Below are 20,464 nucleotides of genomic sequence, written 5' to 3' on the forward strand. Positions count from 1 at the left end.
AGTAACATGATTCAGCTGTTCGAGTCCAAATTAAGCAGAAGACCTGGAAGTGGTGATGATGCCCCACAAGAGAGTTTATACTTGAGTTTCATCCTTTTCTGCTCTTTGGACAAGTTAAATCTCGCTGTGTAAACGTCCTGCTGAAGGAAATGAAAGTAAACACTCTCTCTCTCTTCATCCTTAAAAATGTACTTTTAGATGTAATAGTACTGAACTTGGACTCTCTGAATAGAAGAATACCATAAAGTACAGTAAATGTTCAGTTTTGTGTGTTTTTTTTATATATATATATATATATATATATATATATATATATATATATATATATATATATATATATATATATATATATATATATATATATAGGTGGTGTAAACCTCAGACTTCCACATGATACAGTTTCATTTCCTAAGAGAGCAATTTGATATTTAACAATACCACTCAATCTTATTCGATTTGATTTAGTATCCTCTGTTTGTACCAACCTAGTTCAGAATCTGAGGTAGCATTAATTGTTGAATAATGATGTAAAGGTGGACTACTGTGTGTCCCAAAAGTCTCCATACATAGGGTACTATGTCTATCAGCACCACATCAGTTGTGCCATCGTCAGTGGATGCCCGTGGACGTCCATTTCTCAGTTGGTCTACAACACTTCCAGTCTTTTTGAATTTGTTAATAAGTTTGGCAACAGTGTCGTGTGTGATGCCATGTTTCCTGTTAAAGTTCATCACAACCTTGCGCCAGTTTACTGATCCAGCCTGAGAATGATTTCAATACGTTCTTCTTTTGTTAAAGGCATTCTTAAAGGCTATCTGAAAAAAGTATTTAATAATATAAACTAGGTATTAGAAGACATTTTTCTAAAAAGTGTTGATTTCCCCTATGTATGAAGACTTTTGGACACCGTGTATTTTAAAAGTATTACAGTTATGGGCAAATAACCTTGCAACCCCCCCCCCAGGACAGAGTTTACACTGTGGTTTCTTGCCAGTTTGTAATATTAATGAGAAACCACAAAGGGTAAACTCTCTTGTCCTAGAGATATCAGAAAAAACTTAATTACAGCTTTACCTCTAACTGATACAAATCCCTGATGCTGTAGACTCCTTCCATAAATGTTAAATGACAGTTTCCTTAAAGAAAACTTTAAGTTTCTAAATCCACAATTAACAAATTGCAGTATGTTAAACTCTGCTGCCAGGATCCTGACGGGAACCAGGAAATGTGAACATATTACTCCTGTTTTGGAGTCCTTACACTGGCTCACGGTCAGGTTCCGTGTCGATTTTAAGATGTTGACATACATTCATGATGTTGACATACAAGGCACTACATGGCTTGGCTCCGCATTACTTATCTGGTTTATTAATCCCTTACACCCCAAATCACAGATTATGCTCCTCACAGTGCAATTTGTTAACTGTTCGACAAACTCGCCTAAAATCTATGGGTGACGGGGCTTTTTCTGTCTATGCTCTTTCAGTTTGGAACTGTCTTCCTCCTGAGCGCAGGGAAGCGCCGACTTTTTGGCATTTTTAAAGCTCTACTCAAGACACTTTTTTTTTTAAACTTACATTTGACTGCTGATGTCTTTTTTATTATTCTATAATTATTATTATAATTAACGTTGTTCTTATAAACTTTCATATGTTTTTTTTTTCTGTGTACTTCTTATTTTGTGTACTGTGCTTTGAGAAGCTGCTTTTAAAGGCGCTTTATAAAATAAAGTTTATTATTATTATAAAACTTCACTATATCAACAATTTTTTGTACACTTGGTGCAACTACCCGTGGGAGTGAAGATAGTAGCGCGCAAGTGATCCATATCCACCCGTGTTCGCTAGCAGAAGCAGCGCCATTACGGCAGTAGCCAATTGGCTTAGCTTAGGATCTTAGCAGGTTTAAAGCAAAAATAATAATAGTAAAAGAAATAATAATGAAACACACTCACTTTTTGTTGCAATCAAGCAAAATCCCAGTGTAGCTCCTATCTAGGGCGAAGATAAAACCGAGGCCGCAGCCACTGCGGTCCGGCTCCTGGTCACCATCAAACCTATCGGGAATGTCATCCTGGTGGTGACAAAAAGTTTGGAACAAAAAGTGAGTGTATTTTCATTATTATTAGTTTGCTTTAAACGCACCATAAGCTATATAAATCTCCTGCTTTTGCAGATTGATGTCTGCAATGAAGGAGAAGCAGTGTGCTCTTCGCCATCTCGTAGGATATGATGCATATATACACTGGTGAATTTTAGATAAGATCACTCTCCCTCCAGAATGTTTAATTTTAGCAGCAAGAAAGCCGGTTTGTCGTCAAAAGTGGATAGCTAGTTGTGCCACCCGTGTTACTATGGCAACCAGTAGTAGGAACGCCTACTGCCAACTTCATATAGTGGGGAAATAAGCATTGGATACGTCGACTTTTTTTTTTTTTTTTTTTTTTCCCCCCCAGTAAATATATTTCCAATGAGGCTGTTCACATGAAATTTTCACGTCAGTATAAGTCAATCAACTGACTTGAATTCAATTGAACATTTCAAGACAGTATGTTCAGAAGAATAGGCCAAAATCACACCTGAATACTGCATCTTGAAGCTGTCATTACAAACAAAGTCTTAAGTATTAATTACATTTCAGTTAGCGTGTCAATACTTTTTTCCTGTGTCATTCCTCTTTATTACACATAACTTTATTTATGGACTTTAATGTTGTGAATTCTTTATATGTGCGGATTTCTTGAGTTAAAACTGATGTCTGGTGAAAATTTCATGTGAATAGCCTCATTGGAAATATATTTACTGAAAAAAATGTTGACGTGTCCAATACTTATTTCCCCCACTGTATTACAGCAACTGGCGACTTGACGTGATAAAATCACTGCATGTGTGAATGCACCATAAGTCCCTGTGAATGAGCTGTTACTATAGAAATGATAATGTCTTAGAACAGTCCCATTAATATAAACCTGTGCTTTGCAGCTGCACTACTGACAGTAGTACACTACTGAAATTATTCAACACCTTCTGACCAATCCCAGTCCAGAATTCAACTGCACATTGATATAATTTGTAATGACTTGTCATTTTTACATTTTAAAGACATTTTCCCAACACACATTGAGCATCTGTTAAGAGTTAGTGCAGGAAACTTAGTGCAATTCGATTTGTTTCAGATTTGGGAGATTTATGGAATGAAGCATGCGACTGTGCCTCCGACTTGGCTCGTTTCTCCGCCTGTGTTTTGGAGACGGCACTAATACAGTCGTGTTCTCTGCATGTGAAGACAGATTTTAGAGTTTTAAACATTCGCGCCTGTTCCATCTCCAAACTTCTGCTTCGGTGAACTTAACAGCACTCGCTCTATTTATTCGTCTTGATCTTAAACTGATTTGTGAAATGAATATTTACTGTATTTTACATGATCTCACCGATTTCTACACTGTGTGTGTCGTGTGTAGAGCATTGTTAGTTCACTCTTTTGAAGTGTGAGGTCATTTTTAAGGCGACTTTTTAAGTCGCCAAGCCGCATTTCATTAATCACAACAGGCTTTGGTTTGAATATAAATTGCATCATAAGTCTTAATTAGCAAAGCGATTTTCTTTAAGAGTTCTCCATGCTCAGTGGACCGGTCTGTGTGTGTGTTTATTGCGCAGAGCTGGCAGCGAGCGTGTTGTGGTTTCTCTGCATTGTCAAATCAATTCATCAAATTGATTGTCAAAAATCGGAGCCTCTGCTTGGTGTTTAAACGCACAAGAATTTTCCTCGACTTTCACTGAACCCCTTTGTCCTCTGCAGGGCGTCTGTATTAATGTGACGTTTTTGCGATGTGGTGTGGATGAGCTTTGTGGTGTGGATGAGAAGAGGGGTGTGTGAAGTAAGTGCAAAAACAAAGCTTTTTGGTTTAGTTTTAGCAACGAATGGAGACAAGAAAAGCAAACGCAATGCGGTCATGTTTACAGAGCGGAACGGCTGTGATGTTTATCGCTACTATGTGAAAGAGGTGAGAATTTAACTTCCATGGAAGGAGACATTCTACAACTCAGACTTCCTGTTTTGGTGTCTTTAGTTTTTTATGGATGACATTAATGAAAAAGTTGCTCAGATGCCACACCCTTTCAATCCGGGCCAGCACATTAATGAACTGTACCACAGTGTAGGAGTATTAGAGCCAGCCAAGTGTGATTTTTTTTTTTTTTTTTTTCTTTTAGCCTTCAGTAAGATGTGTGTTACTAAGTTCCTGGCACCTCAGTCCTTCGGTAAAGTGTGAGCTCTTAATAGATTGTGCTCCATTATGTTAATCCTCATCGCAGTGCAGGGAGGGCCGGTGGAACTGTAATCACCTTGTGTAAACTGTTTAAAGAAGCTTTCTTGAAACATCTGTCTTGACTTAGGAGAGTTGGTAAAAGGTATACCTGTGAAGAGGCTCTTTTCTTACTTCAAATGGCCGCTTCGACGATAGCCAGGAAAATGTAATGAGGAAGCGGAACTCTGGGATTTACTCGACACTGGTGGTGGTTTAGTTGTGTCCAGTTAATTCTAAATTCTTTATTAATTTGCTATTTTTAAAACAGCAGAATCAGTCACTATCTTCTTTACACATTCCTTGGTATATTTGTGACAGTGTGGGTCTCTAAAATGCTGGGTTCTTTACGGTATTTTGGTTTTCACTTTTGCCTTTATTAGCTTTGACTCGTTGGTTTGGGGAAATAAGATGCACCTGAAAACTATGTTTTTCACTTGAGCAGCAGAAAAGCCATTTCACTGAAGGGGAAAGGGCACGGGACCTGAAATACCATTTTGTTTCGGGTAGCTGCTACTTTCACTTTGCACTGATTTTGTCAGTGTGAACTTTAACCTGTGAATTCTTGAATCTTGGCTTGATGAGGCAATAAAAAGCGAGAAGAAAGGACTGTGGTTTCATTGAAAAAAGAGGAGCTGAGTAGCACTACGAGTAGCTATAACGCTGAACCTTTTTTTTTTTTTTTTTTTTTTTTTTTTTTTTTTTTTTTTTTTTTTTTTTTTTTTGGTGGGCTGTTGCTTGGTGCACATTTGGGGGACTGGTTGGGTAACTGTAACAAACTTAACCGATGGGCAGGAGGAGGCAGGAACTGGCTGAACATAAAGTTTAATAATAAATGTAAAAAATAACCCAAACAAAGCGTGTGTGTGTGTGCGCGCGTCTCTCCCTCTCTGTGCATCCTCACAGCCTGGCCCCTCCCTTCTCTTCCTCTTCCTCGTCACAGTAACATTTACATTTTTCTAAATTAGCAAATTGATGCTAGCTAGATAGTTAATCATGTATTAATAATAAAAGCAAAAAACCACCTCCATTATTGGATCATCAGTTGTTTTCCAAACGAAATGAACAACCTTTTTTTTCTGTTTTTAATTTAAGAATACTACACATAGGACATGTTAGACATTCACAACATTCATGATCCAAAGTCCTTATTCATTACTAAATGTATTTAATTGTTGCACTTGTTTTATTAAATGGAAAGTTATAAGTGTGTGTGTGTGTGTGTGTGTGTGTAGGACTCCAGAGCAGTGTCCCAGCGTGGTGTCCCTCCTGTCTGAGAGTTACAACCCACATGTCCGCTGTGGAGCAGCAATGGCTCTGGGGATCTGTTGCGCTGGCACCGGATACAAGGTGAATCCATTTGTTCAGCATCCAAAATTTTGTAGCTCTGAGACGCTTTCCTTTTTTCTCTGGTTGAGAACATGTGGTAGTTTTATCCTTAAATTATATTAAGAATGTCTATCATAAATAACATGTATGACAGAGAATGTCTATCATAAATAAAATCCTTTATTAAAAGCATTACTCTCCATGAATGACAAATAATTGTGAATAACTTTCTGTGCCCTCTGTGTGGGAGGGGCGTACTCTTTCTCCCCTATCAATCACAGTGATGCTAGCCAATCGTGGGCTTCCAATGTGGTAGAGAGCGGATAGCACTTTCTTCCAAGTTTGTTACGCTGCCCTGAGATGCAGCATGAGCAGGAGTATGAAAGGAAGTGTTTGACTGGCTTCACATGTCTTGGAGGAAGCACATGTTAGCCTCCAGCCTTGCTGTCATGTGATTGGGAGAGCTGGCTTCTGGCTGGGAATTGGCCAAGATTAAACTGGGGAGAAAAATTTATTTATTTATTTATTTTTAAAGTGAAAAGGTCTGTCATTTGCATTATTGGTTACATTGGAGCTTCCAAAGTTCCAAACTTTTAACAGAAGAAAACAATCTACCAAGAATGCACAAACAACACCTCACTGCCCAATTATTATATGCATGGTCCAGTAGTAGGCATAAAATTATTTTTCATTTATTAGTTTAATAATAATAGTAGTATTAGTAGTAGTAATAAAAGCATTATTTGTATAGCAGCTTTATATAAAATCTGCCAAATCTATTAATTGTTGTGTTTTTTAGAGCAAACTGGCACCAAAATTTCCTTCAGGATAAATAAAATTGATCTTATTTTCTTTCATGCCGTGTGTCTGTGTACAGGAAGCAATAAACCTGCTGGAGCCCATGACCAACGACCCTGTCAACTACGTGAGACAGGGAGCTCTCATCGCCTCGGCCCTCATCATGATCCAGCAAAGTGAAGTCACCTGCCCCAAGGTAAACATGTAGCATTATAAGTCTGAAAACAGGCAGAAGTCTGTCACAACTAAATACAGCATTGCTCAAAACACAGTAAAAGTGATTGTGACATTATTCACAATGCATTATGGGAACACTAGTTCTTTCCCTTGTAAAAGTGCACAGTCTTGCATCTTCGTGTGCCCCCCCATTTTTCACACTTTGAAAAACCTTTCAGGAGGGTGCGAGTCTTCTCGTTGCTGGTTGGTTCTATGCTTTGAACTCTTTATAGAAGAGGTTTTATTTCTGGAAGGTCTGTGGACAAAATGAAAGGAGAAATTATTTCCAGAATCAACACTGCTAAATATATTACATGTATTGCATCCAGGTCTAATCCATGCATATTCATTATAAACAACTATAAACAATTAATTTATTAGTATATTTCTACACTTTAGTTGCCTTTTTATAATTTATTTATTTATTTATGTATTTTTGGACCAATTTTCTAGACATTTTACAGCACAATTAACATGCTACAATTGTTACAGGTTACAGCTGTATTAAAATGTTTATAGTGACATTAAAATTTGATTTGCGGCTCTTGTGGAGTGTTAAAAAATGTGTTTTACACAATAAAAGCAGATAATGCGGCTGTGATCTGTGAGAAAATTTTTCACATTTTGCTCAAGTTTCCGACAGGGTAATGCGATTTTATTTTCTGTATAGACATTGGTCAATAATGAAAGTCAAGTCTCATGTAGAGGATGTGGCCAAAAATTCAATGGAGCTTACACCACCATTGAAATATATTTGGTTATTATGCCATGGCCTGTGTGAATACTCGATTTTGATTGGCTAGAAGGTGTGTGTTCAAACTGTATAGGGCACAGGTAGTTCCAGTCAGTTATTCATTCTAAATTAATGCGCTGCCTATAAACAACTGTAACCATAGTAACATACAGTTAAACTCAGTTTCATTATTAATAGAGATGCGGCACAGACGCAGGTAATTCACACACACACAATTCACACACGCAATCTCTCTCTCTAATAACTATTTATTAAAATTCATTCAAATAAATACAATCTTATCGCACTACTTTGTCTCTGTGTATGATTTAGAGTGGACAAAATTCTAGATCTAACAACACTTATAGACAAACTAAAGAAAAATTAAGTAATTTTTATCATTTCAATCAAATTTTGCACATCAATGACAGCTTTATCTTGTGTGTTAAATGACCATGGTATAAGTGGGATAATGCACGGCTGTGGATTATCCCACTTATAAGTGGGATACTCTGCGGCGGCAACCACCCTCCGCTTCGTGTCAGGTGGTTCTTTGCCTCCATGTCATGCATTAAAATCGTGTAATGCACACCTAGCCATGAATTATCCCTTACTTATACATCACTGATGATCAAATCTGTATTCTGATTGGTCAGAAAGTATTGCTTAATTTTCTATAACGGCGCTGAGAGTAGTGCAGCTGCAAGTCAGTTTTATATTAATGCACTCGTTCTAATACATTATCGTTTCTGTAGTAACAGCTCATTCACAGGGACTTTTAAGGCAGACACTCAACATAAAAAGATTAAAAAGTCATTTATTATGGTGAAACGTTCTGTAAGGAGATGTTTATTTAACATTTATGGGAGGAGTCTCCAGTGTCAACACTTCGTAAAAATCAGAGTGAAAGCTGTAGCTTTAAGGTTTCCCACATTGTCAGGACAGAGGAATGTATGCTTTGTGGTTTGATTACTGAGTATTGATGAGTATTTTCTGTTTGTAGGTTAATCAGTTCAGGCAGCTGTATGCGAAGGTGATCAACGATAAGCATGATGATGTCATGGCCAAATTTGGAGCCATTCTGGCTCAGGGCATTTTGGATGCAGGTCAGTACGGCACCTTTATTTTATTTATTTTTTTTTTTTCTCTCCCCCTTTTTTTTTTTTTTTTCTTCTTCATACAAAATTGCCTGTTCTAATGTTGACACTATTACAGTTCTGCCTTTTGTTTTTAAGTCAACTTGTAATGATTAAAAACAAAAGAGTGAAATATTGTGAAATAGCCCTAACATGGATACTACTGAACTGCAGTCTCATTAGCAATCTGACACTTATTTCACTCAAAATGATGTTTGTGTATTATTTTATAATAAAGAGATGCACGTTTTTTTTTCTAACAAAGTCGTTTATCGGATTAACTGGATCACATCCCGTAAATCCGTAGTGTGTTGACCTTCACACTCATGAATACTTGAGTGTTTCACAGTGTGTGTTTGGGTTGCTTCTTGGTAATCATGTTTAATGTCACACGCTGTTTAACGATCTCTCCTCCTGCAGCAGCGTTCTGCTCTCATTAATGAGGAATTTTCTGTTTGCTAAAACCTCTCCGGCGCGCCTCGACGCTGCTGTGCGTTCAGCTGTCAAATATCCTGGCTCTGGTTCTGGACTCTGGGGTAACAAAGCCTTCTCAGGAGATCTGGCACTTCTCATAATCTGTCACTACTTATTTGAAATAATATTGGTCCGGAGAAGCAAACGCTTCAGTAAATAGACTTGGAATCTTCACATTTGGAGCTCTGGAATTTTGTGTGAAATTGATGTGTTGATAATCAGATGTGCAGAATGCAGTAACTTTCAAATATTTTATAACTTTTCCATTGTTTGAATTACAACAGGGGTTTCCAGTCTTATTCATAAAGGGCCTGTGTGGGTGAAGATTTTCTTTCCAATCAAGCAGGAGCCTCACCTGATTCCTCCTGTTTAATCAGATAATCTTGGCTTTCAATAGACTCAGGTGTGGCTTCTGCTTGGCTAGAATGAAAACCTGCACCCACACTGGCGCTTTCCAGATAAGATTGGACACCACTGCTTTAGAAGAAGGGAGCCTATGTTGGCAGCTTTTTGGCATTTAAAAAAAAAAAGTGTACAACTTTGTTAGGGTCAGGTTCAGGTGCCCTCCACTAATATTGGCACCCTTGGTAAATATGAGTAAAGAAAGCTGTGAAAATTTGTCTTTATCGTTTAACCTTTTGATCTTTTGTTTAAAAAAAAATTCACGAAAAATACTCTGCTCTCATGGATATCAAACAATTGCAAACACAACACAGGTTTATCCCAAAAAAAATGTTAAATATAGGTGTGCAACAATTATTGGTGCCCCTTTGAATTCATATGAGAAATATATTTGACTTATATTCCCATTGATATTCTAAAAAAAAAAATTAATAAGTTAGTCAACTGGAAATGTTATGAATCAACCTGGAATTGGACGTGTGTCTATATTGTCTCAACACACTGTGAAGAGGATGGTTTGAGTGGCCAAAAAAATCCGTCAGAAAGTCTCCGAAATTACAATCCAAGGTATCAGTATTAGTGGAGGGCACTGTATGTGCAAGTGACAACAATGCTCAGTCCTTACGAACAACAAATGACTAATGTTTTGTTTAATTTTTTTTTTATCTTAATCAAATGCATACTACACAATTCACAACCAAGCAATATCTGTTTGGTTACAGTGATGTTCAGAAAACTGCTCTGATGGGTTACAGTGATGTTTTGTTCAGAAAATTGTATGGTGACATTTTGCTTTTAAAAAATGTGTTCTGATTGGTTACAGTGGTGACCCCACCCCCCGAAAACCGCACTCTGATTGTTCATGGTGACGTTCCGTACTGGGATCTGAATGGTTACAGTGCTATTTAATTAGAAAGCTGAACTCTGGTTGCATTTACTTACAATATAGTTCTAATTAAAGGCTACGCTTAAACTCTGACATGTTATCAGCACACCCTTGGCTTACAAGATCCCAAAAACAGGAAACATTTAAATGATTTAAAACCCCCTGTCAAACTCTCACTATTGTCTCCTCCACTTTGATTTGAGACAAATTGAAAGTTTTTGTATAGATTGCATGTTGTGTGATTTTTCTCTTTTGTTCACAGAATAATGAACAGATCCACACCTCTTTCCTTCCCTTACTCCCTTTTCAATATCCATTTCCCTCTCGAGGGAGGACTATTATTCTATCTCTCCTTTCCGTAGCTCTAACCTTGATCTGTACAACATCCCTCATTAGCGGATAAATTCAGTATCAGTATCTGGACAGGAAGCCACAGAAATTTCACTGACCCTGAGATCACCATTCTATTGTTCTACTGAAAACTCCTAATTAATGCTCATGATCTTGCTAAACTGTCTTGGTACTTGAGGTCTTCAAAAGTTCTTCAAGGGTTCATTAGATAATTAAGTGTTCTTAGCCTCCTAAAATGGTTTGGGTTCTGCATAAAGCCTTTAACGGTTCTAAAGATTTTTATATTGTACACCAAAGGGGTCTTTTGTCCCTCTGGGAAAACCCTTAAAGGCTGTATTTAGAACCCTCCAATAGAGGGATTACCTTCTAGAAAAGGCTGTGCAAAAAGATAGATCCAGCAATCAAAAAAAAAAAACCTTGCTTGAAGAACCCATCATTTTTAATGAGTTTGTTCCCATAACATTGTGTGTATGAACTGGGTGGTAGTGCAGTTCAAACTGCAAATTACTGTTGCTATGGTTCTTTCATCGTTAGTTGGATAAAAAAAAAAACCTTGGATAAATTCAAGGATTGGTTTTAGCTGCCTAAACGATTTCTACTTGGAAACCCTTTTGGATAGAGTACAGTCTTTTAAGGTTCAACATAGGGCCTTTAAGGATTAAACAATTTCTAACCGTGTACACTGAAATGTTGTTTTTCCTCCCGAGGAACCCTTCTAGGTTTATCTTTCGAAGAAGGTTGCCACAAGATGATGGAATCTCCCATCAAACCTTGAGCCCCATTTATTTATTTATTTATTTATTTATTTATTTATTTATTTATTTATTTTTAAAACAATTTTAAGAATACATGAAGCAATACTCTGATCCTTTTTAAATCTCAGGTATTTTAGGGTAGATCAGATTAATGAATTGTTTCTTTAAACCAGTTCCTCTCTCTGTGTCTGTAGGTGGACGGAACATGACTATCTCCTTGCAGTCGAGGACCGGACACACACACATGCCCTCCATCGTGGGTCTGCTGGTGTTCACTCAGTTCTGGTTCTGGTTTCCTCTGTCTCACTTCCTGTCTCTGTCCTTCACACCTACCGCCATCATTGGTCTCAATAAGGACCTGAAGGTAACGGGGTCGTGTCCTCGCTAAACTGTCCTCGCTAAACACCGATGTTTCAGTGTTTATGTTAAAAATCAGGAATTGTATTTAAACACCAGCTCCATCTTCTGTGTTCTCTGTGCTCAGATGATTTTTGTGATTTCTACACACACTTTCCAAAGGGTTTCTTTTTTTTCTGGCCTCTATATTACTGACCAATGAATGAGTTTTACAAAGATGTTTTTAGCCCTGCATCCCTCCCACATATCCGTCAGTCAGTGTTTTGTTCTTACTGTTTGTTTAATTAAGTACAATGTAAAACCAAATTAACAATGGTTTGAACACCAAATGAAACAAAATTAATAATTTCAACCTGATCTGGATTAGATAAATGGACTGATTGGTGAGAACACCTCCTAAAAGGTTCCCAAAGTAAAACTGACATTTCAGAGGATTTTGAATTGCTGAAGAAATAAAGCTCTAATTGCAGACCTGCCAACTTTCATGCACTGTGTGCATGAACTCCACAACATCACAGCAATGTATTTGGACTATGTCTTAAAAAACACCAAAAGAGTGGTCTTCGTTTTTCCACCAGTAAAAACAGCAGACAAGTCTGTGGAAGTGCCATCCCCTTCACTCCATATCACATTAGTAGCATTTTTCTCATCTTGGCTTTATTTTCAAACTTGAATGATGCACTGACTCGGCTGACACTGTAAAGGTTTTATGTTTATTAACATGAGATAAAATCTATCAGTGCATGTTCCACTTAGCTCCCATTACAAACCTGTCTCACCAAAATCAGTTGCATGTATTTATTAGGAAGGTAAGTGAAAATTTCAGCTGAAAATTCTCAACAAAAGGAAGTTTTTCAGCCAAAAGAGAAAAAGACAATGAAGTGTCAAATCTAACACTTTACAAATAATTGTAATGGTAATGAAAATTAGAAAGTGATTTAATACACTCATTATTCTCCTGTTCCAGTCAGCACAGATGCTTTCAAACAGCGTGGTAAAGCTCATAGCAGTGTCTGTTTATATAGATAATAGTTTGCAGTACATTATTTAATGCTGTATGTAACATCATCCTCCTAGAATAGGAAGAAAAGGTGTATATTTAAACATTTCCTGTGTCTGTAAAACAGGCAGCTTTTGTTCCTGTTTACCATAAAACCCTGTAAATAAGCACAGTCCAGTTTCTACCTTAGACAAGTGATTTGTGGATGGACTGTCTTCTTAAAAAAAAAAAAAAAAAAAAAAAAAACATGGATTTACCAGGTCTTTAATTATTCAAAATCAGCCTCTATTGTTAAAGTAATTTTTTAATTTTCTGTCAATTTAATATTAGCCAAACACTTGCTGCAGATTTTGTCATAGGGGAAAACACAATACAAGTTATACAGCATTGCTGTAAGAACAAAATCTCTCTTTCCTGAGAATCCTCAAGCTGTTGAAATGACAAAAGTGCACATCCAGAGTGACTGTACTGACTACTGTAAGAAGTGATGAGGTCAGGCAGTTATCTGTTTTGGCACACACCTAGTTTGTAAGCTCCTGAAAGTTCTTAAGCAGGAAGAATCTAAATGATTTAAAATGCCGTGCCAGACTCTCAGTGTTGTCTCGTCCACTTTGATTTCAGACAAATTAATCACCCAAACCTTTTCTAAATGTTCTGATGTGACGGATGTTACCTTTGTCACCCATTCTCTTGTTTCCATCCTTCTACGATAAGCTATAAAGTCATTTTTAGACCAGACCCTGCCTCCACCTCAGTTCATTTACTCTGAGCACCTCCAGTCATCCCGTGAGGCTGTAAATAAAGTGCAATAGTGTATGAAGTGGCATAATGACAACAGAAATCTGGCTCCTGCTTTTTCACACAATGAAGCCAAAAGCACTTTGTTTGTTAAATTGGCATTGTTACAGCCATTTACTTTATTTTTAAGTTAGCAGTCGGATGAAAATCCTACAGAAACAGCTGATCTTTATTTTTCAGGGTTAGTCAGAATCATTTAATTGCTGACAGGCGTATGATAATTACTTTTGAACAGAAGTTTAAATGTGATTTAATTCTGAGCAGTCACATGTTCCATAATAAAAGAGTGTGAACAACTATATCACACCCCCAACAGTCTCAGTCTTTAGTTTACAGACTTTTTTTTTCTTTCATCATTACACTGTAGAAATGTTTCTTTAAATCTGAGTTGCAATTATGAAAATGTCAAAATGCAGATTTGAAAAGCAGAAAATCATTTGTTGCCATCTTTCATTCACATGGTTTCCTACCTGGAATATTAGACAGAATTCACAATTGTTATTTTTGTATAAATTGGTCAAGAGCCATTCGAACAGTGTGGTCTTATTCTGTCATTTTTAATTATTTCTCCTCAGCATGCTGGTTGTTTTTTCTCCCCTTAGATGCCGAAAGTGCAGTACCGGTCCAACTGTAAACCTTCGACCTTCGCTTATCCTCCAGCTCTGGAAGTTCCCAAGGAAAAAGAGAAGGAGAAGGTGAGACAATCCTCCAGATCAGAAGACAAGGGAAATCTGGTCTTTCTCTTAGGAAGCATTTCACTATTTACACTATTCATATTGCTATTGATTTCTGGATTATGATTGGTCAGAAGGTGTAGCTTAATTTTCTAGAACAGCAGCTCTGACAAGAGTACAGCTACAAATCATTATTTGATTCAAATCATTATATCATTATTTAATCATTATTATAATTACTCGCAAATTCTTCTAATATATTTATCATTTCTATAGTAACAGCTCATTCACAAAGACAGATTTAAAATTCATTGATATTGCTGTGGTATAAGAGGATTAAAACACTTGGGGATGTGTTGTTACAAAAAAATAAAGTCTTATATTTTCAAATTCGGTTTGTTAACAGTAACTTCATTATTTTACTGTAAGGAAATGACTCGATGATTGTGACGTTTCATGGCAGCATTTGTCCGATTTATTTTTCTGAACTAATTTATATCCTGATTGAGTTGTAAATGAATTCTTTGCTCCAGGTTTCCACTGCTGTTCTGTCCATCACTGCTAAAGCCAAGAAGAAGGAGAAAGAGAAAGAGAAGAAGGAGAAGGAGGAGGAGAAGATGGAAGTGGTGGGTTTATTCAGTGTGTTTAGTCTCTCTCATGCTAGTCATAGCTTATCTGAGCGAGCATGTTGAGGGAAACACTACACTACATACAGAAATCAAATCATAACATGTTGCTTTAAAACTGGTTATGATTCTTTTTCAAGTGTGTGTATAAAAGTCTCATGTACACACACATAAATATCTTTCAAAATCATTACATTTTTAAATATGTAAAATATTTTAAAGATAATTAAAAATAAATAAAAGATAAATATTTTGTGTATTCATTATATTTAAAAATATTTGTACAGAAGTGTACAAGTGTACTACAGTGAGTTCAAAGTTAATCTGCAACAAACAAAAAAATCGCTAGCAGGAAGATAATGCGATTGTGATGTAGAAGTGGTTTTAGAGATTATTGATGTGCAGTGTTTTGGTGGTGTGTTCACTGCAGGAGACACAGGAGGCTGAAAAAGACAAGAAAGAGGAGGAGAAGGAGAAAGAGAAGGAGAAGAAGAAGGAGCAGGAGCCCAATTTCCAGATGTTAGAGAATCCAGCGAGAGTGATGCCGGCGCAGCTCCGAGTGCTAACCATGCCTGAGAACTGTCGCTATCAGCCGTTTAAACCAGTGAGTCACACACACAAACACACAGCCATTTTCACCAAAACATAACTGACCCTTAACATAACTGGCCCATAAAGCCTTGGACATGAGCCTGCTGTAAATATTTGATCGTTTTCCACCGTATATAATGAGATCGACGCAGCCCAGAATTTGAGAAGAGTACAACGACACCGCAATAATGTCTCCAAATAAACACTGCTGAGATTTAGCCTGTTGGACTCACTCCATTTTTGTATTGCAAGGCTTTTTTCTTTTCTTTTCTTTTTTTATAATGTTTATATGAACAAAAACATTCAGCACTTCACCTTCCTGTAGTGTCCATGACTCAGCAATGCTCCGAGCTCCTCCTGATGGCAGGTGGGAGTGGAAATGTTGAGCAGAACAGTCAGGCTAGTGCTGTTTGTTTTTGTTTGTTTATTTATTTATTTATTTATTTCCTTCTTCTTCTTTTTTCTTCCCCCATACACCAAATATTTTTGAAATTTTATTTTGAAAGTTTAAATATGTTGTCAGATCACAGGTGCTTTCTTTTTTTTGTGGGATGCCACATCTAGTACCAGGGGGAAACATACACACACTTATTTTTAATTGGAATATCAGCAGAGATATTTTTAGTTTTGTTGTAAAAGTCCTCATATTGTCTCACTAACAAGATTTTCACCAGCATGTATGTTTTTCCTCACCTGTTCCCTGAGCTGCAACCTGATTGATCAGGAGGTTTATAAAAAAAAAAAATTAAAAAGTGCTTCACATCACAGTGATTTTGTATAACATTTACGTGCACTTACAGCTGAGAAAACCCAACTGTGAAGGCAGCCTGACAGTAAAGCTGTAAATCCAGCATCTTAAGACTTTTCTTTATTTTCCGCACTGATGTAGCTCACATCACATCACGTGTTCCTTAATAAAACAGTTAAAGGTTCACACAATTAGAGCTCACACACAGGCGATGTCAAAACACCTGAATGCTAATGCAGGAGGCAGAGCTTTTCTGACCTGACTGCTGAGTAGCGCTACCTCCTGGTCCTGATTGTTTTTCTGGTCATGAGATGAGATGATGAGAAATTAACCGAATATTACAGTTTAATAAAAATCACTGACTGATGTTTTAAACAGCTTTTTTTTTTTATCTGACATGGGTCTGGAATGTTTAAATCAAACAGATCTGATGGGTCAAGCATGATGTTGGATGCTTTTATCGTTGTTATACATTAGACAGTCATCAGGTTAAAATGTTTAATGGAACTCCGGCATCTTTTGAACCCGAGTATTTCATCATAACACACACAGAGAGAGAGAAGGACGCAAAGTGGGGATAGATGTCTTTTCTTTCTCTATTTCTCTCTGCCTCTCTCTCTTTCTCTCTCTCTCTGTCTCTCTCTCTAGAACTTTCAAAAAATACATTTTTTTTATCTAGTGGTGCTTAAAAGTGCTTGGATTGTAAAAAGTCAATAAATACGAAATCGTTAAATAACTTTAAAGTGTTTATTTTTGATAGAACATGAATACAGCTCCAGTCCACTTTTCAGACTCCTTTAGCGATTTTTTTTTTTTCAAAGAAAGTACCTAGCAACAAATCTAGCGCCGTTTTGGACAAGACTTAGCTACTTTCTGTAGAAGTGTCACTATAGTCAGACACTATTTAATACTTGTTCCGTTGTCTGACAATATCCATCCATCCATCCATCCATCTTCTATATCGCTTATCCTTCAGGGTCATGGGGAACTTGGAGCCTATCCCAGGGAGCATTGGGTACAAGGCGGGGTACACCCTGGATAGTGTGCCAGTCCATCGCAGGCCACAGTCTCGAACACATTCACAGACCCATTCATACACTACGGACAGTTTGGACATGCCAATCAGCCTGTCTGAAAACATAAACAGAAAAATATGTAAATGTAAACAACTTTATTGGGAATTTGGCTATATTTTAAGAAAAAATTACAGTATGTGAACACAGAGTAGGAGAGAAGCGAACAGATGTAAAGAGTTGACACTAGGCAAAATGCAAATACAACACGATGACGTAACAAATAGGCTAATTAGCACATGGCATCATCCAGTGGCGTTTAGTGACTTTCTGTTGAAAGTTGTTGGCAACAGTGCTCCTGTCACTCACCTGGAGTGTATTGACATTATACTGAAGATGCAATGACAATTTAGTCTGGAAGTTGCCATATAAAAAAAGGTTATTTATTTATTTATTGGTTGGTTGGTTGGTTGGTTGGGGGAATTTAATAAGAAAAAACAATGTTTGAATGTCATCTTTTGTATAGTCCTCAAAAAAATTGCTTGAAAAGTCTGTGAAAGTCCTGTAATTTCATTATGAAGCATCTGTACCAACCTTACTCTCTCTTGCTCTGTCTTTCTTTTTTTTGGTCTCTCTCTCTTTCTCTCTCAATGAGAACAGCCAGTCTAATTAAACTCTCTCCTCTTCAGCTCCATACAGGTGGTATTATCATCCTGAAGGACACCAGTGAGGAGGAGGAGGAGCTTGTGGAGCCAGTCTCCGCCCATGGGCCTAAAATAGAAGAGGAGGAACAGGAGCCTGAGCCCCCGGAGCCATTCGAGTACATAGACGAGTGAACATCATCTGTGTCGGTACGCAGAACCTGAGTTTACACCAGGAACCATTTTAATTCCAGTTTAAATAATACCTTTAAAGAGCTGTAACTCTTTTCTCCTTCTCTCACAGGTGCAGATGCCATTCATATCCCAGCATGCACCTCTTCATGTCCTTTCTACATGATCTCATTATTTTATGTGTTCCTCACTCCTCCTGGTCTCACTGTCACACGGCGAGTGTTTTTTGTTATTTTCTGTTATTACAATAAAAAGAACTGAGATGCTGATCTTGTGTCTTTTTTTCTTCTCCACACATCCAAAACCTCGCCTGCTGAAGCAACTCTTTTCTCAGTGGATGAATTTTACAACCTGGAAATTTTAAGCGGTAACGAGTGATTTTGAGGCTTTTATCTGAGAATTAATTATGATTTACAAGTTGGCAGTTCGATTCATTTCAATGTTTTTTTAAAATAGTTTTTTATGCGAACAATAACAGATTAAGTTATGTGGAGTTGCTCTTCCTAAAGGTTATAAGAAACAAGAAAACCGGTTCATGTTTCAAGGAAAGGAAAGATTAGGAACAAGAAAAAGAATGAAAGCAAAAGAAAGTGGATAAAAGAAAGAAAGAAAGCAGAAATGAGAATAGAAATTAAAGAATACTGAAGAAAGAAAAGAGTGGGGGAAAAAAGGAAAAGGAAGCAAGAAGGCAAAAGAAATTGGAAATGAGAAAGAAAGAGGAAAAGTGTGGGAGGGGGAAATAAAGAAAAGTGGAAAAGAAAGAGCAGGAAAGAAATAAAGTGGAAAGGAGAATGGAGGAACAAAGAAAGAAAAGAGTGAAATAGAAAAAGTGCAAGACAGAAAGCAAGTGGAAAAGAAAGAGGGAACGGAAGTAAAGAAAGAAATTGAAAAAGAATAAAGTTTATAAAGCCAAAGATCTACAAACTGAAGGATCTGAATAATAAACACTACATACCCAGAAGAAAGCAGGAGTTATTATAAATAACACCAAAATTATACATTTTGTTTTATTTAATTTAATGTTTATTTAAGCAAACATTTAGCAAATTAAGCATTCTGTCAGTGTCAATCGCTGTTGTGAATTTGGGACCTGACGTTACTAGACTTGCTGTTTATAGTACCCAATAAACATCACATTATTATTATTATTATTATTATTATTATTATTATTATAAATCGGGTAGCTAACCTTATTAGCTAAAATGTTTTAAAATCAGGATGTGGTGTTATATTCTAGCCGTTTCCCTGACTGAATATTTCTGTCCATGCCGCTTCAGTTCTGACATTTAATCCTAAAATCCACCTCTTTGAAAGTGAGAAGCTATTGTGTAATTTAAAAAACAGTGACATTAGCTCAGACATTTATCATCACAGGAATTTCTCTTTATCTTTCCAGCTGATCCATTCAAAACTGTTTAACACTGAGAAATAAAACCAAACCACGTGTGGAAGGTGAGCTTCAGATCAGACATGGGATGATGGAACAAAAAAGTTCACATGGTTTTTATATGATCCAGATTGTATTTAAAGTTGGGAGTTAAACTGATGTTGTTTTACTGTAAGACATTGCACACACACTTTAACACACTCCTAATTTTTTCCCATAAATGGAAGATTTTTGAGTGAAGCCGTGATTTCCCGGCCGTCTTTACAGTCGTGGTGAGACGCATCGACACGTCCACTGTGGAAAAAGAACTGTATTAAAAACAAAAACCTTGCTTCCTCTTTGAATCTTTACGACTTCCTTGTGTTGGAACTCTGAGGAACTGTTCTGACATTTAAAGCATTTCCAGCTATTAAAGCGTAACATCGTAAAACTGCTCAACTTCATATTCTTTCCAAATTCTTCCGAAAGCTCCAATGATCCAAGATCTGTTCATTAAAAATGTCGCATATTATTTAACCATGGAAATGTTTATTAAAATGTCAAATGTTTTTAATCAGCACTTTAAGTCTTTTGTTGTTTCATTATGTTACCTCCTTATTCAATTCGATTCAATTTTGTTTGTATAGCGCTTTTTACAATGGTCATTGTCTCAAAGCAGCTTTATAGAAATATATAAACACTTATATTGTGTAAATAAATAATTATACAAATACATTTATATAAATACATTTATATAACCCTTAACCGTCTCTGCTCCAGGGGCGCTGTATCATGGCTCACCCTGTGTTCTGACCCCAGTTTCCTGACATGCTGGGCTATGCAAAGAAAAGAATTTCACTGTGCTGTAATGTATATGTGACCAATAAAGAGTCATTATCATTAAATACCTTTATATGACCGGTAATAACTAAAGCACAGTAAACACATTTAATGGAGGTGTGATGAAGCAGAGTTACTGTCAGTAACAGAACGCTTTCTATAATTTCCTGCGTTTTCTAATTTTCCTATAACACCATGTGTCTATGTGTTTACTTCCTCTTATAACACAGAAGTT

General features: G+C 36.8%; 1 protein-coding gene across 2 annotated transcripts in view; it reads left to right on the forward strand.

Annotated features, from left to right (window-relative positions):
- The window catches only part of psmd1 (proteasome 26S subunit, non-ATPase 1), a 50,049-nt gene extending 31,757 nt beyond the window's left edge, over positions 1-18,292 (forward strand). For both annotated transcript variants that reach the window (XM_017478297.3, XM_017478296.3), the window contains exons 17-25: positions 5,539-5,653; positions 6,510-6,626; positions 8,383-8,485; positions 11,578-11,747; positions 14,141-14,233; positions 14,746-14,838; positions 15,269-15,442; positions 17,880-18,041; positions 18,136-18,292. In XM_017478297.3, the coding sequence (XP_017333786.1) occupies positions 5,539-5,653; positions 6,510-6,626; positions 8,383-8,485; positions 11,578-11,747; positions 14,141-14,233; positions 14,746-14,838; positions 15,269-15,442; positions 17,880-18,026 (1,012 nt within the window). In that variant the 3' untranslated portion in view covers positions 18,027-18,041; positions 18,136-18,292. The remainder of the gene's footprint in view (positions 1-5,538; positions 5,654-6,509; positions 6,627-8,382; positions 8,486-11,577; positions 11,748-14,140; positions 14,234-14,745; positions 14,839-15,268; positions 15,443-17,879; positions 18,042-18,135) is intronic.
- The last annotated feature ends 2,172 nt before the right edge of the window (positions 18,293-20,464 follow it).

The sequence above is a fragment of the Ictalurus punctatus genome, chromosome 10 (genome assembly GCF_001660625.3).
Source record: "Ictalurus punctatus breed USDA103 chromosome 10, Coco_2.0, whole genome shotgun sequence".
NCBI classification, from domain to species: domain Eukaryota; kingdom Metazoa; phylum Chordata; class Actinopteri; order Siluriformes; family Ictaluridae; genus Ictalurus; species Ictalurus punctatus.